The sequence below is a fragment of the Halichoeres trimaculatus genome, unplaced genomic scaffold (assembly GCF_033239565.1).
Source record: "Halichoeres trimaculatus isolate MK-OKI-2021-1 unplaced genomic scaffold, fHalTri1.1 fHalTri1_scaffold_12, whole genome shotgun sequence".
NCBI lineage: Eukaryota > Metazoa > Chordata > Actinopteri > Labriformes > Labridae > Halichoeres > Halichoeres trimaculatus.
Window position 1 is genome coordinate 28,222,199 of NW_027437190.1, and position 26,222 is coordinate 28,248,420.

Below are 26,222 nucleotides of genomic sequence, written 5' to 3' on the forward strand. Positions count from 1 at the left end.
AGAGCAGAGGGGGGCTTCATTAAACAACCAGTACATTCTGCTCTAAGATGTTCTACGGTGAGGAGTGAAAGTGCTTAAACTGATCACTGTGAGAGCATGAGTGAGATAACAAAAGGAAAACACAGAGACTGGCACAAAATGAACACAGGATTCAGTGTCACACACCCCAGCAAAACAAATACATCACAGGAAAAATCCACCCTGATCAGATTGTCAGCGCTGCACAGGATTACAGTTGAACTGAACTTGGTGCATTCCTGAACTGAATTTCTGGAATAATCTCTGGACTTTGTAACAGTCAGAGATGTGAATCACCATGGGCGTAGATTTTTTTCCCTCAGAGACCAAAATGCAAGACAAGTTGTTCTTATCTAGCTAACAGAGGAAGTCACCTTTACCCCAAATTTGGTGATTTTTATGGTCAAAAGTGAAAAAAATCTTAGCTGTGTTGGAGAATAACTAGAATGTCTTCTTTATTTCAGGATTAAATGGATACATGGCCAAAGTTTATCAAGATGTATATTGAGAAAATAGTTCCTTCCTTCATTCCTGCATCCCTGAAAGACACAAAGCTAAAATGAGGCTGTTTTTAAAGGGTTATGAGCCTCGGAGGAGTGAAGGTGGATTTTTCCTGCGCCATGTTTACTTCTCTTCATTTGTTTGTGCAGCCAGTGGTATTGAATTAAAGCCTCTCATACGAACCTGATACAGATCCTATTCTCAAGAAGTATTGCAGAAAGAAAGGGAAAAGAAGAGAAATGGCAAGAAAAGCATGGTGAGCCAGAAGATCATAATCCAACGTGTCTGAACGAGCGAGGAGTTCTCGTTTCAAAATAGTCAAGAAGGGTCAAAGATCAGAGGATTCAAAAGAGTCTGCTTTTAGCCAACACAAAAACTTTAGAAGAATGAACTTACATAAAGCTGACGATGAGGAGGATGGTGGATATGCTGTTTTGTCCCCCACCGCGTGAACGATCACCCAGCTTTATAAACTGAGCACCTGAAATAAGAGAACAAAGGAGAAGTTTCAGTCTCTTTCCTAAGACCAGTCTTTTTGTTTGCCTGCTTTAGTTTACAAAGCTTATGAAGGAGGAAATAAACTGAGCTCTTGGTCTAAATCCCTCACTTTGGGGATCAGCAGGACCATTCCTAACCCTGTGGAGAAAAAGGACGCTCTCACCCTCCTTAGGAGCAAAAAAAAACTGGAGTGGTGCAGCAATCACTGAAGAAAGTTTGGAGAAATAAAAATTCCCACTCTCAGTGAGTAATAGTGCCAAATGTGGCGATGCCATTTTAAGTGGCTCGCAAGAGTTTAAAAGGTCTGATTGCCTTATAATCAAAGACTATAAAAAAAAATGGACGTCTGCTTACTCGGCTCGAAGTGTGGTCTCCACAAAAACTGCTCCCCCTGGTGGCTAGCTGCAGTATAGGTTTAAAAATATGGCTTTTCAGCCATTCCAGATGGGCTGTGGTCAAACTTAAAAAAATTATTACACCTCATAGAAATGTTTCTCACGTTCAATTGCTGAAGTGATGTGAAGATATCATTTGGCTGTCTTGCATACAAGTCCTCTTTTTTCTGAAAAGTTTCGTTTTCATTAGTTATATGAGGTTAAAGACTTTAAGTTTAACGATGATTGACAGCTGCCGTTCTCGTGTATTTTTTTCGGGGATTGTAAAATATGTTGTAGGTAGAGTCGGGAAGTGATTAGACTCTCGAAAGAAAAAAAAAAATTATTATTTTTATCACCCAGTTCCACTCAGATTCTCCCAGAATCCTTCATTGTCCCTACTGCGCAGACTGGCTCCAAACTGCTACTATGGTGGCGCCTGAGACGGCGGTACTTTGGCTTCAAAACCATACAATGATAAATGGCAGAGCCACGCTGTCCACTCTATATACAGTCTATGCTTATAATAGGTTATTCAAAAGGCTGCATTGACCATGATCTATGATACCTACTGATTATGTTACCCCTGAAGTTACAGCATCCTGCCAGTAGATTGCAGTGTTTTCACATCAGTGCCATTTTCCGAACTTGTGGGATTGAGAAATAAAACAATGATCCCCAAATGTCCAGGAAGAGAAGGCCAATATATGTTTGTGCTTTAAAGAGAAAAAAAAACAGTGTGTCTTTTGTGCTTTGAGGCCGTGGCGGTTGTCAAAGAGTACAATCTACGTCGCATTTTGACACCAAACACGGAGCTAAGTATGCCAAAGTGAGCCTTCAAGAAAAACAACAAATAGGTTTAAAATGCAAACTGCAATCTCAGCAGGATGTGTTCAAGAAAGCCATGACCAAAAACAATGCGGCAGTGAAAGCTAGCTTTATTATGGCTTAGGAAACTGCCTGCTCTGCAAAGTCTTTTTCAGAGGGTGCATTTTTGAAGCAGTAGTTGCATTTATTTTACATTATATTTAGCTACATTTTATACTGTCTAACGTTTATATCTGGCCTTTTGAGGGCAACATTATGCTGATGTGGTCCTGAGTGAAAATAAGTCTGACACCACTCCTGTAGTAAAGGGATTTTAGGGACAGAGAGTAAGGAAACATCTCTCTAAAAACATCATTTGTATAAACATGTTTTATCTTATTTTATGATATAAAGTCAATTCAGTTGTGTAAATATCTCCATTTTATTTGTCTGTTTCCTCTTTTGCATCTTTTACCTTGTTTTCTATACAAACCACCTGATCAAACTTCTTCAAATGTGAAAAACAGTTTAAACTCCAGCTCTGTCAGCTTTGTTTTTATCTGCACCAAACCTCCCAGTAGAACCACTAGAGGGCAGTGTCCTACAGAAGATGTATCCAGACTCTCTGTTTGGGTGCATGACCTTCAACATGAGAAGCAAGGATAGAAATTCCCACAGTGGTGCCAACATTAAACCCGTGTGTCCCTGCTGACTTACTGGCTTCCCTCCTGTCCCTCTCCTCTCCGACTCCCCTGTCCCCTCGCTCCCCGGAGCCCATGCCCCCTCCTTCCCTCTCTCTGTCCTTTTCGCCTTGCCGTCGAGAGCAGGTTCGTTTGCGGCGGCGCAAGGCGGGTGGGGTTTTGGCAGCGTCTGCACCCACTGCTTCGCCCGTAGTTACCACGGAAACCTCAGACTGCAGCAGCGTCTCCAGCTTGCACACCTCGCTCTCTGTGGAGAAAGGTAGACAGATGGTGCTGTTAAAACACACATGGGAAAGTGCATTATAGAGACAAATAGAGCAGCTAGTGTTGTTAAAAATCAATATATATCACACATTTATACAATGTAACATTTGAAAAGATTTGATGAGCATAAGGACTTTAAATTGTAAAAACAAGCAAATAAGGAATCACGGAAGTTAGCGGAATACACTGAGCAAGAAAACATCCTTAATACCAGAAAAGTGCAGACCTCCGCCAAGCATATTGTGATTCAGACTGTCTGCTACAATTTGGTGTTAGTTGCAGGTTTGTAAGATAATTTGTTACCTCACTGTGTTGAAAATTATGATGACCCAGAACATATTTGATATTACGGTTCTTAGAATCCAGAATATTGCAAGGATCTGGATCGTACTTTTACATCTGTCAGAAATTATGGTGACCTTGACTTGTATTGTTTTACAAAGCAATTTGATCATTCATCGTGGAGTTTTATACACATATGGTGAAAACAGCCCTATCTCACAATGATAAAGAATCCTTTAAGAAAATCCTGGATCCAGATGGTGATCCAGATCACCTCCAAAATTCAATTATTTCTTCCTTATTCCATTTTGAACATTTCCTGAAAATTTCATGAAGATCTGTTTGTTAATTTTTGAGTTATGTTGTTTACAGAGAAACAAACAAACAGCCAAATACTCCCAAAAACACTAACTCCTTGGAGAGGAGTTTAAAAGGAGAACAGGTGGAGATTGCTGAATGTATCCACAACAAACAGCTGGCTGAGCAGTGTCTCCCTATAGGAGTCCTGCCCATGAGATGTCACCTCATTGCTACATTTTCATTGAGTCTCATCCTCGTACTCTGTTAACGACCAGGGGCCACATATCCACTGCCTAAGGAAAGTGCTAAGAAATGTTTCCAACCCAGTTAAATAAATGGGTGACAGTTCAGGTCACAACCAAAGGGATCCTTTGGTTTTAGGGATCCATTCTTCAAGGAACAGATGCTGACAGCTTTCACCTGACTGTTTTACATTAAATTTCTGCGCTGTCTTAACGTTTTTCAATTTGTCCTCAACACTGGCACAAGAATGAGCATCTTATTTAACTTTATCGATTCCAGTTCTGCTTGATTCCTGAATCCAATTAAATCATTTTTGAAAGTAATTGAGGGTAATGAATGTACTGTACTATTCAGCACTCAGACTCTCAGAGTAAACCCTCAACTGTGAGGATGATCTTTCCTTTATTTTCAGTGAACATTGCTTTCTCTCTTTTTGGGATGGATCAAGAGAAATTACTAACCTAAATTATTTCAACAAAGAGAAGAGGAACGCAACAAAAACACATCAGAATATAAAACAATATCAACAAACGGTTTTTGGCATAACTTAGCTTTCTCCACAAAATCATCCATCTAAAAATATGAGTAATAGAAGTTGTGTGTCCGAAATGGGACGTTACTACAGCCGTGGTGGGGATGCTTTCTATGAACAGTCAGCAGTACATGTAAAACAAGCAGGCTTAGAGTTAGTGTGTAACAGACACCCTTCCTTCTGTGTGGTTTGGAGCAGTTGTCGTAGTCTACCATGGGTATTTTCTTGCAATTTTGTTGACATGTTACAAAATCCTGGCAGATGATAAAAACTTTTTGTGCACTGCAGGATTCTCACTGAGATTTAACACTGGAAGTTTGTTGTTGCTGTCAGGAATGGATAAGTGCAATCTAAACGCACGTTACTTATTGATTTGATGAAAGTTGGAAATGTATTAACGGTTGGACCATGAGTGGTTCACAATACAAAAAGATCATTGCCAGCCAATTCAAAACAACCATTTTCCAGGTCTTAAAGCTTCCTTGTGTAAAAACAGAACGAGTCAGACTTATCTATCAAGTCAAAATCTACATAAACCATTGGCCAAATAAAAACTCTGATCTTCCTCTTCTATTCAACAGTGAAAAACTGGAAGTGGTTTTCACAAGCGTCACTAACACGATACACGACTCCCTCAAACGTCAAACACAAAACACAAAGCATGGACAATAGGTAATTAAGTTTCATGTTCTTCAAAATTAAATCATGTATCTGGCTTTGATATCGAGGGTGCCCCATGACGCAAGCTTCACTTTTGTTCAATTGTGTGTATGCAGGGGAAGTCAGACTGAATAGTCCTGTTTGGGTTCAACAGGCTGTGTACACAGACCATGTGACTCACCCATGTGTCTGTAGTAGTCCTCAATGCCACTCCAGGTGTTCTTCTCAATCAATGCTTTCACCAGGCTCCACGGCTGCTTCCTGTAGCAGATGTCTGAGGAAACTCTGAGCAGAGGAAAAGGAAACAAATCCCGTGAGATTTACAACAAATTACTTCATTAGTCACTGTTTTCCAGCTCAGAGTATCAAACGCTTTTATGGTTTTGGAAAAAAAGAGGAACCCGTGTATGAAGCCGACACAATTACGACAATTCCTACAAATTTCCTTTGAAATCTCTAATCTGACAAAAAGCTCTGGGTAACAAAACATGCACTGGAATGAGCTAAGTTAGAAAGAAATCCTGTTTCTGTGTTTACAGAGAAATCAGACACTCGACACCAAAACACGATGACGCCAAGGTTCAGAGAAGGATGGACCATTGATGGTTTGACAGTAGAGATGCACCGATATGAAAAGTTTGATACCGATATCTGATATTAGCATTGCTGTTATGACCGATATTTAATGATATCAATATTGGTACAAAAAAAAAAACAATAGGAGATGTGTGAAGTAAAGAGTGGCGCGATAGTGAGAAAAGACGACCATGGAGAGGATCAAGGATGGAGCACCCAAGATGAATGCAATCAAAAAAATATGTTTTGTCTGTTTTTTGGATCCAAAACAGGAAGAGAGACATAAAAGAAGATGGTCAATCTTCTTAGGTAGCTTTGGTGTTTACAAAGTCATAGAAAACAATATTATTTGGGTCTTGAAAGATCGTTTAAGATGCTCTGAAAATGGCAGGCAGCTTATGAGTAAATATCTTCCCACTTTTACACATCAGCCAATACAATATTGATACCTATATATCGTGCGTCCCAACTTGACAGTTTTACCAGAATAATCAACAAGTGGAGAGGAACCTTTGTTGATCTGCTGTAAGCTTTTCATAATCAAATATTCAGTGAAGACAAATTCTCAAAGGGGCTGTGAGGAACCTATAGATAGCTTCAGTTTTTAATAACTCAAAGTTACTGAAAATATGAAGAATCCAAAGACCAAAATAGATTTGTCTCTAAGTAAAGGAAGTGAACCTCCTCTAGGTGAAGCTGAAGCATTATTCAAAGAAAAATTAGGCCCCACTTACACAACGTTTCATCTGAAAACGCTAAAACGCAGTGAAAAAAAATTGTGTTTACAATGAAACGTAGAGGGACTATCAATGCTGTAATAAGCATGCCAGGCCTATAGTTGGCATTGTAACTGTCTTGTCCAGAAGCTGCTTTTGGGAGATCTCCACCGAAGTAGAGTTGAGCTGGTCACCCCAGCTGTGTATTGGGGATTATATGGGGAATACTAAGTTCAAAAGTGGAGCAACAGATGCACATCTTGAATAAAAACAGTCAGCAGATTTGGCAGATTGAGCAGCACAAGCACAACACGGTAGTTCGCAGCAATTGTAACAACAGTACTGATGCCCTGTTGAATGCGTGAAGCGCGAAGCGGAGTGTGACGTCATCGTTTCCACTGAAAACGCCAGCTACTGTTTACACGGCAACAGTGTTGGCGGCATTTCAGAAAAATCTCACTCTGGAGGCTGTTTTCAAAAGTTTGCGTTTTAAGTCGGCTGAAACACCATTTCTGTGTAAACGCGAGGCTGAAACGCAACAAAACTTTTGCATTTCACCCTAAAACCGTTGTTGTGTAAACGGCCCCTTATTCCTTTCACACACCTTGCTTCAAAGATTGTTTCTGTTTGATTTATAATGTGGCCAGTTTGCTTAAATTCTTGCATCTGTTCATAACATACACTGCACCACTGCCAGTTCATTCCCAGTGAAGACCTTCTCAGAGGAGGAGGGTTGTTTACAATTAAGATTGAACCGAAGGCCCAAAAGAACAAATATTTACAGTATAAAGCATCATACGGATTTAAATATGAACAGAAAAAAGATTTAAAGACATGCTAATTTTAACTTTTTACTTTTGGATGAAAACAGCTCCAATTTTAAACAACAAGCGAAAGTTACCAGGAAGAGGGCAGAGACTGTCAGCTCTAACACGATTGGAACGGGTCTTCCAGCCACATTACATAACAGTCTACAGAGATCGCAGTCAGGAGAGAAAAACATCTGTCTGCCTTTTTCTCTCTTTCTCTGCCAGCATCACAGATTGATGTTCACCTCATTATGTTTAAACCCGGTTTTACTCAGGTATTATCAGATGTTTGAGTGGTCGCAGGATCATGAAAAGAGAGGAACAAAACGGGACAGTAGATACAAGCACCATCACTGCTGACTGTTTAAGGCTATGAAAGACTATTTTAAGTAAAGCCATGTGGAGCATGTGACTAAACAACTCCAGAGATCAGATGATAAGGGACTTTAACCTTTACAGTTTACATCATCTGTTCAGCTGCAAACTGACGGAGCATGTGTAAACTAGGAAAGTGCGAGAAGCGGGTCTTCTGTTTAAACATGTTGAATCTGCACTCATAATTTTTCATTCTAAGGTCTTTTTTTAAGCTCACACAGATTGTGTGTGATAAGTGTGAGTGTGTGTGGGTTGGGGGACCAATATGACTAAGTTAGCTCCGTGTCATGAACAAGCCTTGTTCTAAGAAAACGGTGTCAAGTGAAAAAATTAAAAATGTGAGTTGTGTAATTCTTCTTCACTGCTCTTACAACAAGAGGAAAGAGGCAGAAGCCGTGTGTGTGAGTAAACATAGTAAACATAGACAAGTTGAACACAGCTAAGTATGTTCATAAACCCTCCTCCCCACAGATAATCCCATTAAGGTGAATAAGAACAACAACAAACCCACCTGAGTCGGCTCTTGTGCTTGCTGATAGAGGTCAGGCAGTATCTGTGGACAGTGTAGAAGTAGTCCTGGTAGGGGATGCCTGAGGTGATGACCTCAGAGTCCACCACGAAGCATTCGCCGCGGGTGCTGCTCTTATGCAACGTCTGGAAGAAAATGCAGATTTATCAGATTCAACAAAGACGACAACAGACCCTTCTGCTCTATATAGCTTCTGTGGTTGAAACAAACTACAGAAAAAAGATCAAGTTTGCTTCCTCAGAGCATCTTGGAAACACTTCAAACAAAGCTGTTTGGAAGCACTGTTTTTTAACTTCTTAAATCACCCAAGTGACATACAGGCCAAGTGGACCTTTTTTATTATTTTGGCCTTGAAAGAGTCAGAAATCATGGGGAGCTCATCTTCTCTTCTTGAAGTTTTTCTTAAGCCCAAATCATTGAAGAGTTACGATAAGGAGAACAGCTTGTATCAGCTATTGCCCGCAGTTGAAACAATGTTGCAAGTAGATTCCTGTGCATTACCGTAACAACCTGAATAGAGCTGTAGAGCTTGTCTTTTATTCTTTCCATTTGAATTTTCTCACTGGCCCATATAGTCGAGGAGTTACAGTGATTCAAAGAGCGGTCAGTGCCCATTTCCTTAATTTTGGGGGATCGGTGATCAGTAAGCAGCCCATCCTTACATATGAAATCGATCTTATATACCCCCGGGAAGGTCTTTGTTGCTTCTTGCTCAGAGACCTAAAACTCAGGACACTTTATTGGTTGGTTAAGTTAAAACATAAATATTGAAGATATATGCTGTTTTATAAAAAATAAAAATCTGTATCGGCAGGTCAGGCTTTTTAAAGATCAGTTATTGGTGATTGGCCAGAAAATTGTGATTGGTGCACCCCTAGTCAAAAAGGAAACACCGACACAGTGATGGGTTTTAAAGAGTCAAAAACAACCTGACATTCACACCATGATTGATCAGCAGCGTGATGGTGAGGAAGTTTGTCATAACTTCCCTTGCAAGCTGTCTTTTACTAATTTAATGTTGAAAAACTAGAAAAGCACTCAGAGAGCACAGACCTCTGCCAAGCATATTGTGACTGTCACGCAACACTTTAGTCCTACTTTAATGTTATACTTCCTTTCAGCAGACTGTCTGCTACAATTTGGTGTTAGTTGCAGGTTTGTACGATAATTTGTTACCTGACAGTGTTAAATGTTATGATGACCCAGTACATATTTCATATTCTAGATCTTAGTATCCAGAATATTGCCAGGATCTGGATCTTACTTTTACATCTGTCAGATTAATTTCTTAAAAAAAATTCAGGATCAAGGCTGTGATCTGGATCACCTCCAAAATGTAAACCCTTTTTCCTTGTCCCATTTTGAACATTTCCTGAAAATTTCATCAAGATCTGTTGTTACTTTTTGAGTTATGTTGTTCACAGACAGGAAGAAAAAAAATCATACAAATGCATCTTCATTAAACTGTAAAAATGAGCACATAACTTACATTTGGGGAGAATTTAATGCATATTTGCCTTTCAACATCCTTTTTAGTGATCATTAACAACCCATTGTTTACTATGTGTATGTTTCTAATCGTATTAAATGGGAAATACAATGAATGTTACAAAAATATTCACTGCCGTCACACTGTATAGGAGTACAAGCAGGGTTTAAAGAAAGCACATGAATAAAAAACAGCGCTTGAGAAAAAGATGTTCCCATATGTTTTCAAGGGATGTCCTTTGTAGGATATTTAAAAGGAGTACCACATGATAAATATTCCAGCACCTTGTTGTTCAAAGAATCACTTCTTTATGGCTGTAATGATTTTAACAGCAGTTAGACAACACATGCACAGGAACTATAACCTCTAAAAGACCAAACTAAATATAACTATGAAAAAACATCCTCTCAATTTAAAGCTTTAGAACTTAAACACTTGAGTCCTTTAGATTGTGTGCAAAAGCGCCATAAAGTGACTTTAAAAGGTCTGTGTTTGTCAATGACTGACCTGTGTCTCCACCACAGGGGCGGTCTTGGGGCCGAGGGGGTTGTTGAGCGCGATGGTGTAGCTTAGCACGCGGCTTGTATTCCCACTGCTGCCGTCCTGCTGCCATTCGCCCACGGACAGTTCTGACAGAGAGAAAAGAAGAACAGTCAACAACAGGTTTAGCGAAAATTTAGAGAGCAAAGGGATACGAGAGGTTGAGAATTTGTAAATGAAAAGGAGAGACCATAAGATTTAGAGGGGTGGAAAGGAGAGTGAGTGGCTATGAGAGAGTGGGAGGGAGGGAAAAGAGAGGGTCAATCCGTGCTCCTTCGTGAAAAGGAAAAGAAGAAATGCCCCAATTAGAGCTGCACAATGTTCCCAGGAAGGCTAGGCTTCCAACTAGGGTAGCTGCTGGCCAAATCAACTTCGAGGCTTCCCTTTCTGTCCTCATTTCAACTACTACAGGAAAAATATTCTGATTCAACACTGCATTTATACAAAGATGGCTTTATGTGTCAGTATCACAGTCACAAATGCAACAATATTTCTGACAAAGCAGGAAAAGGTTCAAAGAAAAGACGGTGGTTAACACAGCGTGAACAACTTTTGTGGCAGCCTCATTAGTGGGACAATACAGCAAGCTGCAGCATGTTTCTAAGGTTTATCTGATTGTGTGTTATTGCCTTTGTTTTTATGACTGGACTCAGTGCTTTTAAAAGAACATCATCACCAACACAATGTTGTAGATCTCTAACAAGAGGACATGCAGCTTGGTGTTTTTTGTTTTGTTTTCCTGGATCCTTCTGGCAATGCTAAAAACTGAGCTCCATGGCAGAAAATCTCCCAGCATCGAAAGTGAATATTTAGTGACAGAGAATCTAGCTCCAGTGACAAAAACAAAAATGGAAAGTATTTTTTCTTTCTCTGACAGCAGCCTCAAGGGTCCAGAAAGCAGTAGAGCAACAGCTAGCTCTGTGCCTTAACTGTCACTGTCTCAACAGGAAAAACTTGCTCTCTGGGAAAATAAAAATGTCATTCAACAAGCTGATGCATGTTCTTTGGTGGCTGTGGAAACGCTTTCTGGACAATTTGCATCTTCAAAGCTAAACACAGAAGGAGACAGATATGCAGAAACACGTGTTGAAGAGAAAGAACAAACTGGCCCAACAACAATTTCACTCTTAGATGTTTGACAATGAGAGCAAGGGAACATCTTTTCTCTCAAATAGTTCCAAAAAATAGAATCAAAACAAATGAAACTAACATGTTTTCAAAAGCATACATCACATGGTCACTTACTTTTGGGAAATCAGTAAATGCCCCTCAGAAATATCAGAGATTCAAGCTTATGTCACCTGTGGCTATTTCATCAGATGGGAACTTTGATTTGAGTTGATGGTGTCAAACATTTCATCATCTGTGAACACAATTACTGCTTACATCACTCTTTTTTGATGTTCACACACCACTTCTCCTTCAAATGCCATTGATTGAAAAACCTGTGGCAGCCCCTGCACATTTTGTGTCAAATATCTCATCATTCAAAAATTAGGGATGGGTTTTAACTAGTGGTGGGACTTCATCAAAAAAATTAATCGAATTAATTGTGCCATTTGTAATTAATTAATCATAATTAATCGCATTGTGATCAAATCAATATTCGACATCAGAAGCAACACTTTTCAACTCAAACAGATTTTGGTAGAAGACTGAATCATTGAATATTCTCATAGACAAGTTTAAACAACAAAATCCTGTTTATTTTGTGCGGACGATGTTTTTCTGTGGACACTACTTTCAGGTACATTCATCAGTCGTTTTGTGGTAAATAGTGCTGTCAGGATATTAAAAAGATAATCAAATTAATTACAGGATTTGTAATTAATTGATCTAATTAATCACAATTTAATCTCATATCTGCTTAAGGTCCCCACATAAAGAATTTGAATTCTAGGGCATTACAAAATTATAGTGCATGACTAATCAAGTGAATATACAAAAAAGAGAAGATTTGTAAATCCTTTTTTTTTTTTTTCAACTGGACAATATTAATTAAAATGTTCGTGTTCATTGACATTCGATTACTGTTTACTGCGTCTATAGAAGTAAATTATATTTTTCAGCGGAGGGAGGCGGGGTCTGGTGGAGCTTGTCAATCACAATCCTGCTCGTAAACTACTGTGGGTGAGAACGGTGCGCTCTTTGGATCAGAGATCAGCATGGATATAAGGAGAAGATGTGAGATGACAGAGGCAAAGCGAGGCGCTGCAAGTCAGAAAAGTTCAGGCAGCTCACGCTCCAACTGAGGATGTGTCTCTGTAGTTCAGAGAGAAAGAGCGGCGCCATCGTGAGAAAAAACGACGGAGATCATGGAGAGGATCAAAGGATGGAGCGCCCCAGATGAACGCGATCAGAAAAGTTTGATTTTTCTGTTTTTAAGACCCAAAACAGAAAATTTTCTATCATGGTCATAGAAAACATTATTTGGGTCTTAAAAGATCGTACAAGATGCTCTGAAAGTGGCTGTCAGCCAATGAGTTAATCTTGCGTTGATCTTTATAACGCGTTAATGTGTGGTGTCATTAATTAATCTAATTAACACGTTAAAGTCACAGCCCTAGTTTTAACTTCAGGGGATAGCTTCATTCTTACAATCCACTGTGCACAAGCACTTTGACGTTTTTTTCACAACTATATTTGTGCATAGTGTTACCTACCAGTGAAGTGTCTCTGGGAGAAGAGATGCTGGATAAAGTGTGTGTCAGCAGAGAAGAGCAGGTCATGCAGCTTGTCTACACTCATGCGGACTGCAGTGTTGATGTGCAGCCGCCCACTCAGGTCAGAGCAGAACGACTCCACCTCACCTGAAGGTCGGGAAAAAAAAAGGATTTGTTAAACTTTTAGTTTTATTTGAGTTATATTAAAACACAGTATTTGGTTCAGGGTCATGAGATCTCTCCAGGATCTCAAAATAGAGACTAAAAATAAGCAGAGTCTAACCTGCTTGTGTAAATCGCACACTCTCATCTATTTGTGTAAGAGTCTCACTCACATTACTCCAGGGTCTATCACCAGACACACTCAAAGGACAAACAGACTTTAACCTTGAATAAGTAAAGGTGTACAAAGCTGTTTCTGACTAATTCAAATACAAACATCATATGTTTCTTTTGTCATCCTTCAATTAACCCAAACTTGGAGTTTACTTTCATCATAAAGCTTCTCATGATAAATACAGCTTCAGCCCTTAAATAAGAACAGTATGTATTTTAATTGTGTCTAATAATCAGTTCACCTAAACAACACTCACTCTCTTCTTGTGTGTCAGAGGAGTTGCTGGGGTCAGTGGGCAGGTCTTCATCGTTGGTGATGTCCAATGAAGAGAGGTTTCCAAGACTGGAGGTTGGTGGGGGTAGCATATGATTGGCTGACTCAGACAGGCTGTCCCCGCCCTCTTCCAGATTCTGATTTAGTGAGGGGAGGGGGGGGGGGAAGCACACCAGAGGACATTTAGTCAGAGGTCTGTAAGGAAATCACCCCATTGTCATATGACTTGAGAGGAAAAAGAGGCTTCAGCTGAGCTGACCTCATGTTGACGCGGCCTGAGCAGACATACCACTGCAGCCGTGCAATTAATCTGAAACCGACACGGGCTGAACACAGCACTCCATTTATCCTGTCTGTCTCAAGATCAAGGCTGCAGGGCAAAAGTAACAGCAGCCTTTAGAGGAGAAACTGATTGGACATAGACTCAGTGAGACCAGAAACAGTACTTCACATCCTTACTTGGATGCACCTAGCATTTCTGGTCTTTTTTTCTATTTGGCTAATATTTAATGTTTTTCATTCTGATTTTATCAGAGGTTTAAAGAGTTGATCTGATGTGTAATGTTTGTTTTTAGGCTTTTCACAACATCAAATCTACAAATGTTGTTTCATTAGTTTTAACAGCAGTTTATGGATAATAAGAAAAGAGTAGGACAGAAAAATATAAAAGCAGTCCATCAATTTGAAATATATTCTAGCATATTATTATATTAGAGATTTAACTTGCAAACTCATACTAGGAAATTACATTTCTGCCTCTAAGACCCATGAAACTTCATTTTTAAAAAACTTTAACCTATTAGCGATATCACCAAAGCACACTCATTTCAATGAAAACAAGATGGCAGGAACTTTTACAGCAGCTCCTCAAGTAGAATAGAGCAAGGTAAAAAAAATATAACCAAATTTTCAGAGTGAAGCTTGTGTATAGACTAATAACTAACTAATAACTTAATAATAAAACTATTAACCAATCACTTCCCATACAAAGACCAAGTTTATTTAGTTTATACTGTCAGGTTTTACTTTTCCCAGATAGAAAGGAGAAATTTAAAATGCGTACTAGACAAAGGCTTGGGTCTCAGAAGTGTAGGGATATGTTTGCTAGTTTGAAAATGATAAAATAACAGATTTTGATCACAAAGTAGAGAGACCACATACAAGAAAACAAAAACAAATGATCGATTAACTGATTGATCAGTGTGCAAATGTAACTCTGGACTAAAAATTGTTTTATCTTTGCAAATAAAACTTCCACATCTTGAAGATAATTAAATAATTTTTATCTAAAGCCATACAAAGAAGATAGCTACTTGCTGCCATGAGTCACAAAGCTCCCCTGAATCAAAATGCATTTAATCTGTACATGACACTGAGTGGATGACACACACACAGCTGAGACAATGCACACATGCTGTGTTTGTCAGAAGTTGTCTGTTTGCTTGTTCGCTTATTTGTTCCTCTCCAGGTGGCCAAGTGGTTTTATCACAGAAAGACAAGCTTTAGATCTAAGAGAGACACAGAATTAAAAAAAAAAAGTCTTGAACACTGATCTGAGCTTTGTTTCAGTTTAATGACAAGGTTTTAATTTAGAGATGGGAGCCATTAGAGTCCACAGAGCAGTGTGTGGATTCTGATCTGTCATGGAGCTAATGCTAACTAGCCAGCTGTCTGAATTAATGGGACAGCTGGGTTGATATTGCAGGAGCAGATAATTTAGTGACCAGACTTTTCTGCTCGTGACCAAAGTGACAACTAAATCCTACAAAGACCTGATGGACAGTCCAGATTGAGTGGTTATCCTGGGAAAATGGTTTATGATTAAAGCTTTTAGGTGCTGCAGGTACATTTTAACTACAGCTCAAATACCCGTCAAATAAAGTGATCAAAAAATGACCTCCAGGGCTATAAAGAAAAAAAAGACTTTCTGTTTCAGTGTAATATGTGGATGTTCAGAGGAGAACTCACAAAGGACGCAGCAGCAGAGGCCGGGGCGGAGGCAGAAGCAGTGGCAGAGATGTTTGTTGGAGTGGTCGATGGCAGAGAGCTTTGGGAGCTGGGCGGGCTGGGTTCAAGAGGCTCAGAGCTGAGTCTGCGTCCAGATGACGAAGGCACCTCGATGGGCAGACAGGAGGCTGAGGAGGGAGGAGAGGAGCCCCCGAGGCTGGTAGCTGAGGGAGAGCTGGCTGGAGCACAGGGTACCAAAGCAGGGGGAGAGCTGCCGGTTGAAGGAACCGACACTGAGCTCAGGTCTAACAGATCAGTGACCGACACAGACTCGTCTCCTGGCCTGGAGAGTGGAGAAAGAGAGAATGAGTGAGGCTAAGACACATACAGAGGACGTCTCACTGGGAGGAAAAGACACAGGGGGAGGGTTTGTTGAAAAACATCACGACAGCTGTAGAAAATTTCAGAATGAATTGAACATAGGATGACTTTAAAGACCCATGTTCATAAAACTTAAACAAATTACTTAGAGCATGGTTTGCAAAAGATCTGCTTGTTCTTAACCCCTCTAGCAATGTGTGTATCTGTTGGTCCAATGATGCCTGCGCTGACGGGTTATTTCTTCTGCCTGTTTTGTATAGCAAGTGGCAAAAATAGACCAAAGAAAAACTCAAGTTGATCTTTTTTTATATTTAGACTTCATGAAAAGTAACCATAACTTATTCCTACTCACATAAACTACCCTCTCCAGAAGCCTGTTTAGCATGTCAACATTCCTGCACCCATACATCCACAATGCAAGACTGTAAAATGTCACGTCAGCATGTTTGTACACTCACAGTAGGCCGTTCATGTGTTCGGCAGTAGGGGAGACATAGTCATCGTCTTCACTCGTGAGGCCCAGCTCAGTGCCGTAACACTGGTGTACAATGTGCCAGAGCTCTTTGGGGGACAGAGACTGCGAAGGAAACAAAACGTGCTTCATCAGTAGTTTACAAGGATCAATACATCCAAACAATGCCATTTGTTGTCACTAGGCCTGTCACGATAATCAATAAATTGTTTAACCGACCGATAAATAAAAACGTCCTCTGTGAGTTTGCCAGCCTCGATAAACTGACTCGTGCATGCATATTTGTTTTCCTTCTCTCTTTTGACCAAAGAGGCTGAATGAGAAGATGGCCCACTATGTCTATCTTTCCTAACATCGGGGTGCATAGGTTCTATAGCGGATTTAGCGGATTTATAGTGGAGTGAGCATCTGTCAAAAATGTGATCTTTGGCATCTTTTGCAACACTACGCTGCTCGCGCGTACACACGGAGAGAGCTGAAGCGAGCGTCCTGAGGGGTAATATGAGTGATGGCACGAAAGATACGGTTCTTAAGCCGCCTGCCACAGTCCCAGTGTGGGAATATTTTGTTTTTTATCAGAATGAACAAAGTGTGAGCTCATGAACACCAACAAGCTGATATGTCACATTTGTTTGAAAATAGTGGCGACGAAGAAGAAGAAGGGGAGGTGCAGCGGAGCCTTGTTCTTTGACAATACGCTCTTACTGAGACTTTTGGTCTGCAAAGTAAATAGAAATAAAAGCGCCAAATGGTGGGCGCTCAAAGACAGCTACATTGCCAAAGAAATGCAGCCCTTCAATACGGTTGAAAGCCAGAAATGTTAAAAATGTTTGACAGACAGAACGGATTGACTGGGAAAAAGTACATGTTACAAACAATACAGGAACTGTATAAACTCCCTTTTATTTAGGTGTTGTGTTTTTTTTGGAGTTTCGTTTTTTTCTTCAGAGACAGGGTCTATGTTTTATTGTTTTTGATCAGTATTAATTATTTTCATTGACATGTATTTTTTTCTAAAAGAGAGTCCATTTCATTTTCACTGTATTTTTTTCTCTTTCTTGTTTGTTAAATTTATTATATTTTTTGTTAAATCTATATTATTTAAAAGATCCTGACCTTTTAATAACAGTTAAATACTCTTAAGAAATTAAAGTTTCTTGCTTTTGATATGGTGTACTCACTTTATTATCCCATTTATCATAATTACATCAATGAAAAAATTGAAAAAAAATCAACATAATATTGACAATAATATCGTTTATCGGCAATAATATTTTGGAAAATTATCGTCTAGCAAAATTTGTTATCATGACAGGCCTAGTTGTCACATAGCTGCTCTTTAAGCCTCCTCGGGGAAAGTTGGTGCGCAGTAAATGTCTGTTTTGACTGATTGAATCCTGATAAAGAACAAAAAATAATGAGGTTGCACCGAAGTAATCAATGTTTTTTATTTTCTGAGGTGTGACCAGCGTCATTACTTGGCTCATTACACTGCCCAGGATAGTGCACATTCATCTGATTCAAGTGTTGTTAGGTCTTAGTTCAACAGTAAACACACCAACACCTCACTCAGCAGTTTAAACCCTGGTAGAGGAAACTATGAGCTCACAAAATACAGGTCTGAAGCCGTCAAAAAGGGAACAACATGATAGTAATTTGTAAAAAGTCAAGATTTGTCGGGTCTGTCCTCCTTCACTAAACATGGTCCATCCCACTCTCTGTTTCTACAAGCTAACTTGGTACGCTTTTGTGCCCCCACATCTGAGCTGTCTGATAAATGTCTACATTTAAACCATGCAAATAGCAGTGATTTTAGTCGTTCTCCAAAGCCTGTGTTTGTGGCCATCTCCTGCTTCCTGCTTCCTGACACCATGTGCTCTACTCTAAGATAACAACTAGCCGTGTCACACAAGAACAAACTGCCAGGAGGGCGGGCGAGTGGGCCGTACCTTATCCAACAGCGCATTCTGCCACAGACGGAAAATCATCATGAAGCTCCGATCCCTTGCTCCGAAAGATGTGAAGAAGTGCTGAGAGGGAGAACATCAAGAAGGAAAGAAGGAAGGAAGGAAGGAAGAAATGTGATTTGATGGATGGTCTCTGTCAGTTGGGATGTTTGCTTTGTCACAGTCAGAGAAGATAAAGTAGAGTCAGCTCATTTCATGCTGCTCTACTGGAAAAACATGGACAATTTGAAGTGAACTGCAAACATTTTACATGCTTAAGGATCTGCCTTTAAGTGTAACAGACGAAGAATGTGTCAGTAGAGCACAGAAAATACACTCCTGCTAAAGCAAATGAAAAGAATGAGTCTGTTTAGTTAAAGTCTGACCTTCTCATTGTCAGTGCTGATCTGGATGGCGTTTGGTATAAGCTTGGCGGTCTTCTCCTTGGTCATTGAGGTCACGTCTTTCAGCAGGATAGTGATCTGAATTGAGAAGGGGAAAGACTTACTGTGTGTCTCCTGTAGTGTGTTCATCTACGTGCAGCACTCTTATCTCCCCAAGGGCCTGAGCATATCTATATTGATCTGCAAACATGGCATTAAAACGACTCCTTATCAGAACCCAGGTGTGACATTAACCAGGTTACAGTGTTTGACCATCTGCGTGCTAATGTCCACAAAGCGTGTGCACGACTTACAGTGGTTTCCCAGCGGAAGATGTTACTGTAGAAACAAAGCCAGTTCTCTGAAAGATACAGGCGGCCCTGAAGCAGGATGTCCTTCTGCAGAGCACAAGAGTAATCTGAGGAAACAAATGGGAAAAGAAGAGTGTTTGATTAACTCCCACTAAGAGTTAACCTTTTCCTCTCTGTGCCACAGTGACAGTTAGTCAGTATTTCCATTTTCTGCAACACAACCAGATATGCTATCTGCTAAGTGGTGGTGAGAAATAAGCTTTGTCATGATACTGAGGGAATAGATAAACTGTGAGAAGGAAACTTGACAACTTAATGCATGAAAGGTGTTGTATTCTTCTACAAAGCTGTTTGGAAAAACAGCCTCTAGAGATCAACAGAAAGGACTTAAGTATGTGAAGTAAGGACATGTTTGGTGTTTTGGTACACGCTGTGGCGTCACCTGAGGGCAAAACAACAAAAGCATACCCAGGCATGTTTGCATTAGTCCTTAAAGCTGTGGTCCAACAAGTTTGCTAGATGCTGTATTGACTTATTGCTCATAGCGGTTATCTATTAATGATGGAATAATGCTTTACAGCTGGGTATGTCTGTTTACAATTTATGCCCACAGCAAAGCAAATACAAGTAAGCTGAATGACTGAAAAAAAATAATGACACCAACAGGAAAAGGTGTCAGCTGAAGCTTAAGTTTAAAGTAAAACCTTTTGATATGACATGACATGTACTGTAAGGTAACCCTTTCACATCCTGATACAACCAGCCACTTTGGCTATCTTGTATTTGTAATGTTTTCATGTTAAATCAGAGTTTGCCTATGTGTTCTGTCTCGTCCTGTTGCCCTGCCTTTAAATAACAAAATCTTCTTTATATTATTTTTTATTGCTGAAGTTTGAGTCATGTTTCGAATGTGACTCCTTTGAAAACCAGACGCTACATCTCAAAGGGTTTATCCTAATGGCACTAAAATGTACAGCGAACAATAACATTAGATAAATAATCAACAATTTATTATGTCCCACATAATTTCAAACAATTTCTTTAAAAAAAAATCTAAAAAATGTAAAGATTCAAAAGTAGGAAGCAAACAAGACACAAGCAAAAGTTTTCTTTTTTTCCCCTATGTAATATGTTCATCACCTTCTTTTTAGACGTCTTCTTAAATATTTTGTGTGGCTTCTGGATTTTGCATATAAAACGAATACTTGCTCTTTGAGGTTCACCGGAGATTAAGCAAATCATGAACTATTAAAAGCCACAACTGACCTGAGCTTGAATTATAAGGGAGGTGTCTCTCGACTGCAGCTGCACTTTTGACTGCGAGCTGCCTGAAGAGGGGATTAATTTTCCACTTCTATCATAAGTTTTAATGCAACTTTAAAGGAACAATGCCTCTGTTATTAAATAAAGCTGCTTATCAATGTCAAATAAATGAATATAAATTGTTTAGACTTCCTTTATCAGACCACATTCAATTTAATCAGATAGCCACACACACAGAGTTGCAGCATTAGCTTCCTCACAAGATGGTAGACAAAGTGTCTCACATATTGGGGCCTTACTTGTCTACACCTTGCCAACCTTGGATCTTATTGTTTTGTCGAGCAGTAGGAACATAAACAGTACATATTTTTTAGATTCTACATAGTGCTGTTTCTTCCATTTAAAAGGGCATCACAGAGTTCCTCATGAGCACATCAGTGACACTTAACTCACCCACTATAAGTCGCTCTGTGTCAGGAAGTTTCTTAAAGAGTTTGCGAAAATCCTCATTCCGCTGTTTGTATGTTGGACTGAGAACCTGAGGGTGAAAACAGGAAAGAAAAAACAAAATATGGTATTTGTTTTAAGAACAGCTGATATTTAGTTAAGCAAGTAAGAAAAACATAGTGTTTATCAAAGGATGGTCAGCGTTTTACAACGTTTCCACCAGAGGCTGAAAGCAAACATAGATGTCCAAAATATCCTGGAGTAAAATGTTTAGGGAGGGGGGTGTTGATGTGTACTTACATTGTACCAGCTCTGCATTTTCTGTAAAAACAAAAACAAAAACAAGAAAAACAGGCATATTAATTGATGAAAAGCAATCAAATTTTCTGTTAGAGTAAAATGTTACAGCATGAACTGACTGTGAAACAGCTGTGGAAGATATTTTGGTGTATGTGTTATACAGGTAGTATGTTCCACATTTGTCTGCTTGTGGTCTGCTTCCTACAATAAACCTGTTTTGTTTCACATCAGCACTTCTCCATTTAGAAAACACAGGCGGCACCAATCAGCTGAGATGAACATTCAACATGAAAACCAAGCTGTTTTTCTCACAACAATGAGCCTGAAATTATAAGATGTGAAAGCTGAAACTGCAGCCTCAGGGACACAGAAATAGGGACGCTGTCTAGCTGAACAAACATGATGATGATGATGATGAAACTGACTGCATTGTTACAGCTCAAAGGGTGAGGATGGAAACTCACGAGAGCGCTCTGATGCAGGTGCAAATTTTCTGGGAGGGAAGTTAAATACCACTGTACCCACCCTGATACATATTTTTGGCATGTGAACTAGTTTCTGAAGTCCCACTGAAAATGTAGTTCAGATTAAGTGGAAGACGGTGGCACTCATGCCAGCTTTGATGTTTGCACTCAAACACTTTTGTTTGTTTTGTTTTCAGCTCTGAGACCAAATCTCCCATGAGAACACTCAATGTAGATGCTCATTGAAACCGTTGAAGAAAAAGAAAGAAAGTTTCCTTGTAAGTGTTCACCTACTCCAGCTAACAGATCTAATTGTGCTTGCAACGTGAGATTTTTTATTAGGACACACCAGTAGAATAAACAGCTTTGGTATCACAAAAACAGGAAGTTTAAAAAGTGGTCATATTGTTTATTTTACTGTAACACCTGCCTTTAACTTCACCTCTGGATTCAAAAGTAGCTACGAAACTCTTAGCAGCTTTTAAGTTTAGCTCCCAGCAGTCATCCTCATCATATCACCTTAATCAGGAATAATCTTTCTTACCTTGGCATTGCGGCTGAAGTGGCGAGAAGCAAGTGGGTAGGCAGAGGTGAGGGAAGAAGCAGATGGTATGGAGGGCAAGGGGCTATCTGATCCTCCTCCTCCTCCTCCACCTCCTCCTCCTCCTCCGCCACCACTGCTCTTCTCTCCTCCTCCCTCGCTCTCACTGGCCCTGCCACCCCCAAGGACCCTGCGCCGCAAGGAGGGGGAGCTGCCGGGGGTGCTGCGTGGAGAGTTGCTGGCCGTACTGGATATAAAAAAAGAAAAAAAAGATTTAGCCCAGGGGAAAACAGAGGAAGCCTTTTTTTATATTTCATCTGAATTTCGCCCTGTAAGCCTTTAATGTCATGCTATGAAGAAATGCTACAGGCGTTTCCTATCTGATGATAGCATGCCATCTCAGACTGCTGACTGAAGACCAAAGAAAGGCCATGTGAGGCCAGCATTATCAGCTGAACCTACTTCAACTTATACAGCAGCCAGACAGTGAGGGTATTTTAAGCTGTTCGGTAATGGGTCTTAAAGGTGGGGAGTGCAATTCTAATCCAATACACTTTGTTAAATTCAGGGAACCTCTCCTCATGGTGTGATAGATAACCTGCAGGGAGCTACATGACAGCGAGCTCATTCTCTGGTTTTCAGAGATATGCTGTTGTTGTGATATAAGCTTCAGTAACAGGTCTCTGATGAGCCATCACTTTCTGTGATGCTGTTTGACAAATTCGTAAAGCTCATTTGTACAAGACTTCTGGTTAGGGGTGCACCGATACTGATCTTGGTATCAGTTATTGATGTATTGGTGCCCCTTAAAACTGGATAGGTAGGGGCCGATCCATGGTGCAGGCAAACAGCTCTATGCCTTTTTCTTTTTTTTTTTTTACCAGCGCTCTTGGCTACCTGATTTGAAATGTTACTTCTGATGCACTTCCTTTTTTTATTTTTGTTGCATTGCCAGTCTACAGGGTATAAAGGTTTACAATTGAATAGTAGTTTCTGTATTGGATCAGTATCTGATGATACCCAAATCCCGGGTATACTTGCGGTGGGTTTTAAAGCCTCATCTCATCTACAATTTGCATTCAGAGGCATAGACCCTGCATTAAAGTGATATTCCGGGATGGAACAAGTTGTGTCCTATCACAGGTTTAGGGCAGAAATTACCCCTACAGCAGTATTTTTGTGCAGCAGAAGCCCAGGGCGCTTGCACCAAACACCCCCTCCCTGCTCCTCTGCCGGTTTCCTCTGCACTCAGATGGGGCCATATTTTATTTTTTAAATAAACGGACTCCCACCGAAAAAATCTGATATCGGTCTGCATTCACACTTTATTTAGAGAATTTTCAGCGTGTTACTTTCACACAAAAACTCAGCTAAATAAAGCTCTAGTTCTCATCGTGTCTCTTCATCCTGGCAGACTACCTGCGTTTGTTTATATCTGGCAGGACGAAGAGACACGATGAGAACTAGAGCCTTATTTAGCTGTGTTTTTGTGTGAAAGTAACGCGCTGTAAATTCTCTAAATAAAGCATGAATGCAGACCGATATTAGATTTTTTCGGTGGGAGTCCGTTTATTTTTGTTTTTGGTCAAGTAAAAATTGGCCCCGTCTGAATGCAGAGGAAACCAGCAGAGGAGCAGGGAGGGGGTGTTTGGTGCGTGCGCCCTGGGCTTCTGCTGCACAAAATCACTGCTGCAGGGGTAATTTCTGCCCTAAACCTTGTAATAGGACCCAACTTGTTCCATCCCGGAGTATCACTTTAAGAGTTCCCAATCTACTTAATCAGAAGACAACTGAGTCTGTGCTTTCACCAAACACTCTTTTTGAGAACTTGAATAAAGGCAGAGTCATGAACATATTTGGAAAGCAGCACTGCAAACTCACAGAGGATAAAAGATGCAGTTTTCATCCCCCTAAACAACAGTTCAATAAGGAATCAAATGATGTTCTTTATAACAGAGATGCCTTAATTAACTTTAAAGTCAAATCTTCTTAAATATGGAGTACATGTCAAGTAAAATACACTTTACAGAAGATATTTCCAACAGCCCTGCCTTTACTGTCCACACTGTCATCATCCTACTGTTGCCAAAACATCTACATCTAGTCTTCAGCCTACTGATCCATGGACATGTCTGTATTGTAATGCTTCCATAGTAACACTTCATGTTCATTTCAGTCAAAACATACTGCACCACCATCATATAACCAAGAAAGTAACCTGTCTTTGAATAAAAAACTCAGATTTAAATTTCTGTCCACTTCAAAGAATCAGACGTGGTGCCAAAGTGCTGTGTTAGCTTGGCTTGATGAAAGCTCTGCTTGCTCACTTGACAGTGTGTTGCAGCAGCTCCCTGTAAGCTATAGCTGCTTATTTAATTAGCGAAGGCAGACTTCATCGGCACGATATAAAGAACCTTCAACACATGTCAAACCACTTCTTTCTCAAACAATCTCCATGTCAACTTTTGCATGATGTCAACATTTTCTATCAGTGTTAGCTGCCAACTCATCAGCTCCTCCATGATAATTTGATCTGTGGTACACCACTTCCCCTCCTTGTTTTGGTGAATCCCATAACAATTTTCCAATCGCCGTGTCACTCTATGCATCTATCTCTTTCTTTAGTCTCTTTTTTTATTTTTTTTTGTTTAATTTACTCATCTAAAATTGCCGCCTTTGAAAACAATCCTATCAGCCTCTCTCTGCAATGCCACATTTCAGCTTCAGTGTTTGAAAAGGGACACTAAAAATGTCAAGCAATGACATAAAGATATGTGTTACACTGATTAGATTCACCAATTAGTGATGTCACACAGCACATTTCATATACAGTGTATATGCTAAAATCCTGAGGTTGATTTCAATACCTATTTAAGACTTTATCAAAAAGCTTTAAAAAAGTTTAAAGACTTTATCGCAACTTTCAGTTGTTGTTCGCATCCACTTTTTAACAGTTGTATTTTCCTTTTTTACAGGAATGATGTAAGCTAAGGAGGAATAAAGCTTGAAGGAACAAATGAAATTATTTAATCATTTTTACAATTTAGGACATGTGCCAGAGATTGTGTGGTTTGCCTTGATGTTGTATTTAATTTCTCTTTATGAAACTAGAAATAACGTTAAATCGTAGCTGGTGTTTATACCGCTCACAATCCTTATTGTTGTATTTTATTGTAACTAGAGTCTTTATGTATTTTTTTTATTTTATTCTTTTTTCTTTTTGTATTTTTCTACTGACTCCATCGATTTCTGCTGTTAACACAACAATTTTCCAGTTTGGGATCAATAAAGTAACTCTATTCTTTTTTATTCTCTTCTATTTTAGAACTTTATTTGCTGAATGTTTCACGTCCCAATCAGGGGACAGTTGCAAGGAGGAAAATAAAATTCATGGATATTTTTGGGGTCAAAGCTTAAATACCTATGAAACTTAATACCTCATAAAACCACAATTAAGACTTTTTAATACTTTTTAAGGCTCTTAATTTTCCCAAAATTGATTTTTCAACTTTTAATACTTTTTAAGACCCAGCGGACACCCTGATATAGTTTAGCCGTCTTGTAGTAGTATTTGCAAAGAACCACCAAAACAGTGACCAGTGCTCATCTACCAACCACAACCTCACCAAGCAGAACAAAAGTAGCTCTTTACTTTGGGCTCTCAAGTTTAAACAGACAACTACAGTATAACTGCTGCAAACAGTTTCAAGTTGTGCTTTATCAGTCCAGCTCCAGTGACATTACTACAATTTACTTATTAATACAAAATTAATACATGAAATCTTTTTATCTATTTTTAGACAAAATTACATATTTTGCTTCTCACTGTTTAACTTTGCCGGCCAGGGTAGTGTCCACAATAGGACTTTGTTATGGATGGTAGAGTTATCCACGGATACTAAAAAATATAATTTTGAAATAACCAATTTTGGTAGGGATGCACGATATTGGATTTTTGCTGATATCCGATATGCCGATATATCAAAACCCCTTTTGGCCGATACCGATAATCACAAGTTTGTTTGTTTTTTTCACTGTAAAGAAAGCTAAGTCTATCCTGTACTGGCATTTATATGTTACTCTTATTGTGACGGTCTTATTTGTTTAAGAAACACACATAAAACAAGACAAAAAACATTTGATTTTACCATAAATAAGAAATGTATTATTTTTTCAAACTCAAGACATTCAGCATTGACATGAACTTTTAATGTAGAATGTATTTTTAAACATAACCAAGTTGCATTTGATTATTTTAGAGCTACTGTAACAACCTGGTG

General features: G+C 39.5%; 1 protein-coding gene across 4 annotated transcripts in view; it reads right to left on the reverse strand.

Annotated features, from left to right (window-relative positions):
* The window catches only part of gramd1a (GRAM domain containing 1A), a 42,044-nt gene that overhangs the window by 3,890 nt on the left and 11,932 nt on the right, over positions 1–26,222 (reverse strand). For 3 of the 4 annotated variants that reach the window (XM_074682885.1, XM_074682887.1, XM_074682888.1), the window contains 15 exons: positions 21,946–22,189; positions 20,938–20,958; positions 20,644–20,728; positions 18,931–19,034; positions 18,620–18,715; positions 18,237–18,317; positions 16,274–16,392; positions 15,456–15,777; positions 13,471–13,624; positions 12,878–13,024; positions 10,182–10,303; positions 8,168–8,310; positions 5,362–5,465; positions 2,916–3,146; positions 916–1,000 (listed from right to left, as the gene is read on the reverse strand). In XM_074682885.1, the coding sequence (XP_074538986.1) occupies positions 916–1,000; positions 2,916–3,146; positions 5,362–5,465; positions 8,168–8,310; positions 10,182–10,303; positions 12,878–13,024; positions 13,471–13,624; positions 15,456–15,777; positions 16,274–16,392; positions 18,237–18,317; positions 18,620–18,715; positions 18,931–19,034; positions 20,644–20,728; positions 20,938–20,958; positions 21,946–22,189 (2,058 nt within the window). Of the gene's footprint in view, positions 1–6; positions 715–915; positions 1,001–2,915; positions 3,147–5,361; positions 5,466–8,167; positions 8,311–10,181; positions 10,304–12,877; positions 13,025–13,470; positions 13,625–15,455; positions 15,778–16,273; positions 16,393–18,236; positions 18,318–18,619; positions 18,716–18,930; positions 19,035–20,643; positions 20,729–20,937; positions 20,959–21,945; positions 22,190–26,222 lie in introns of those variants that run through there. The other variant, XM_074682886.1, reaches the window with a different exon arrangement.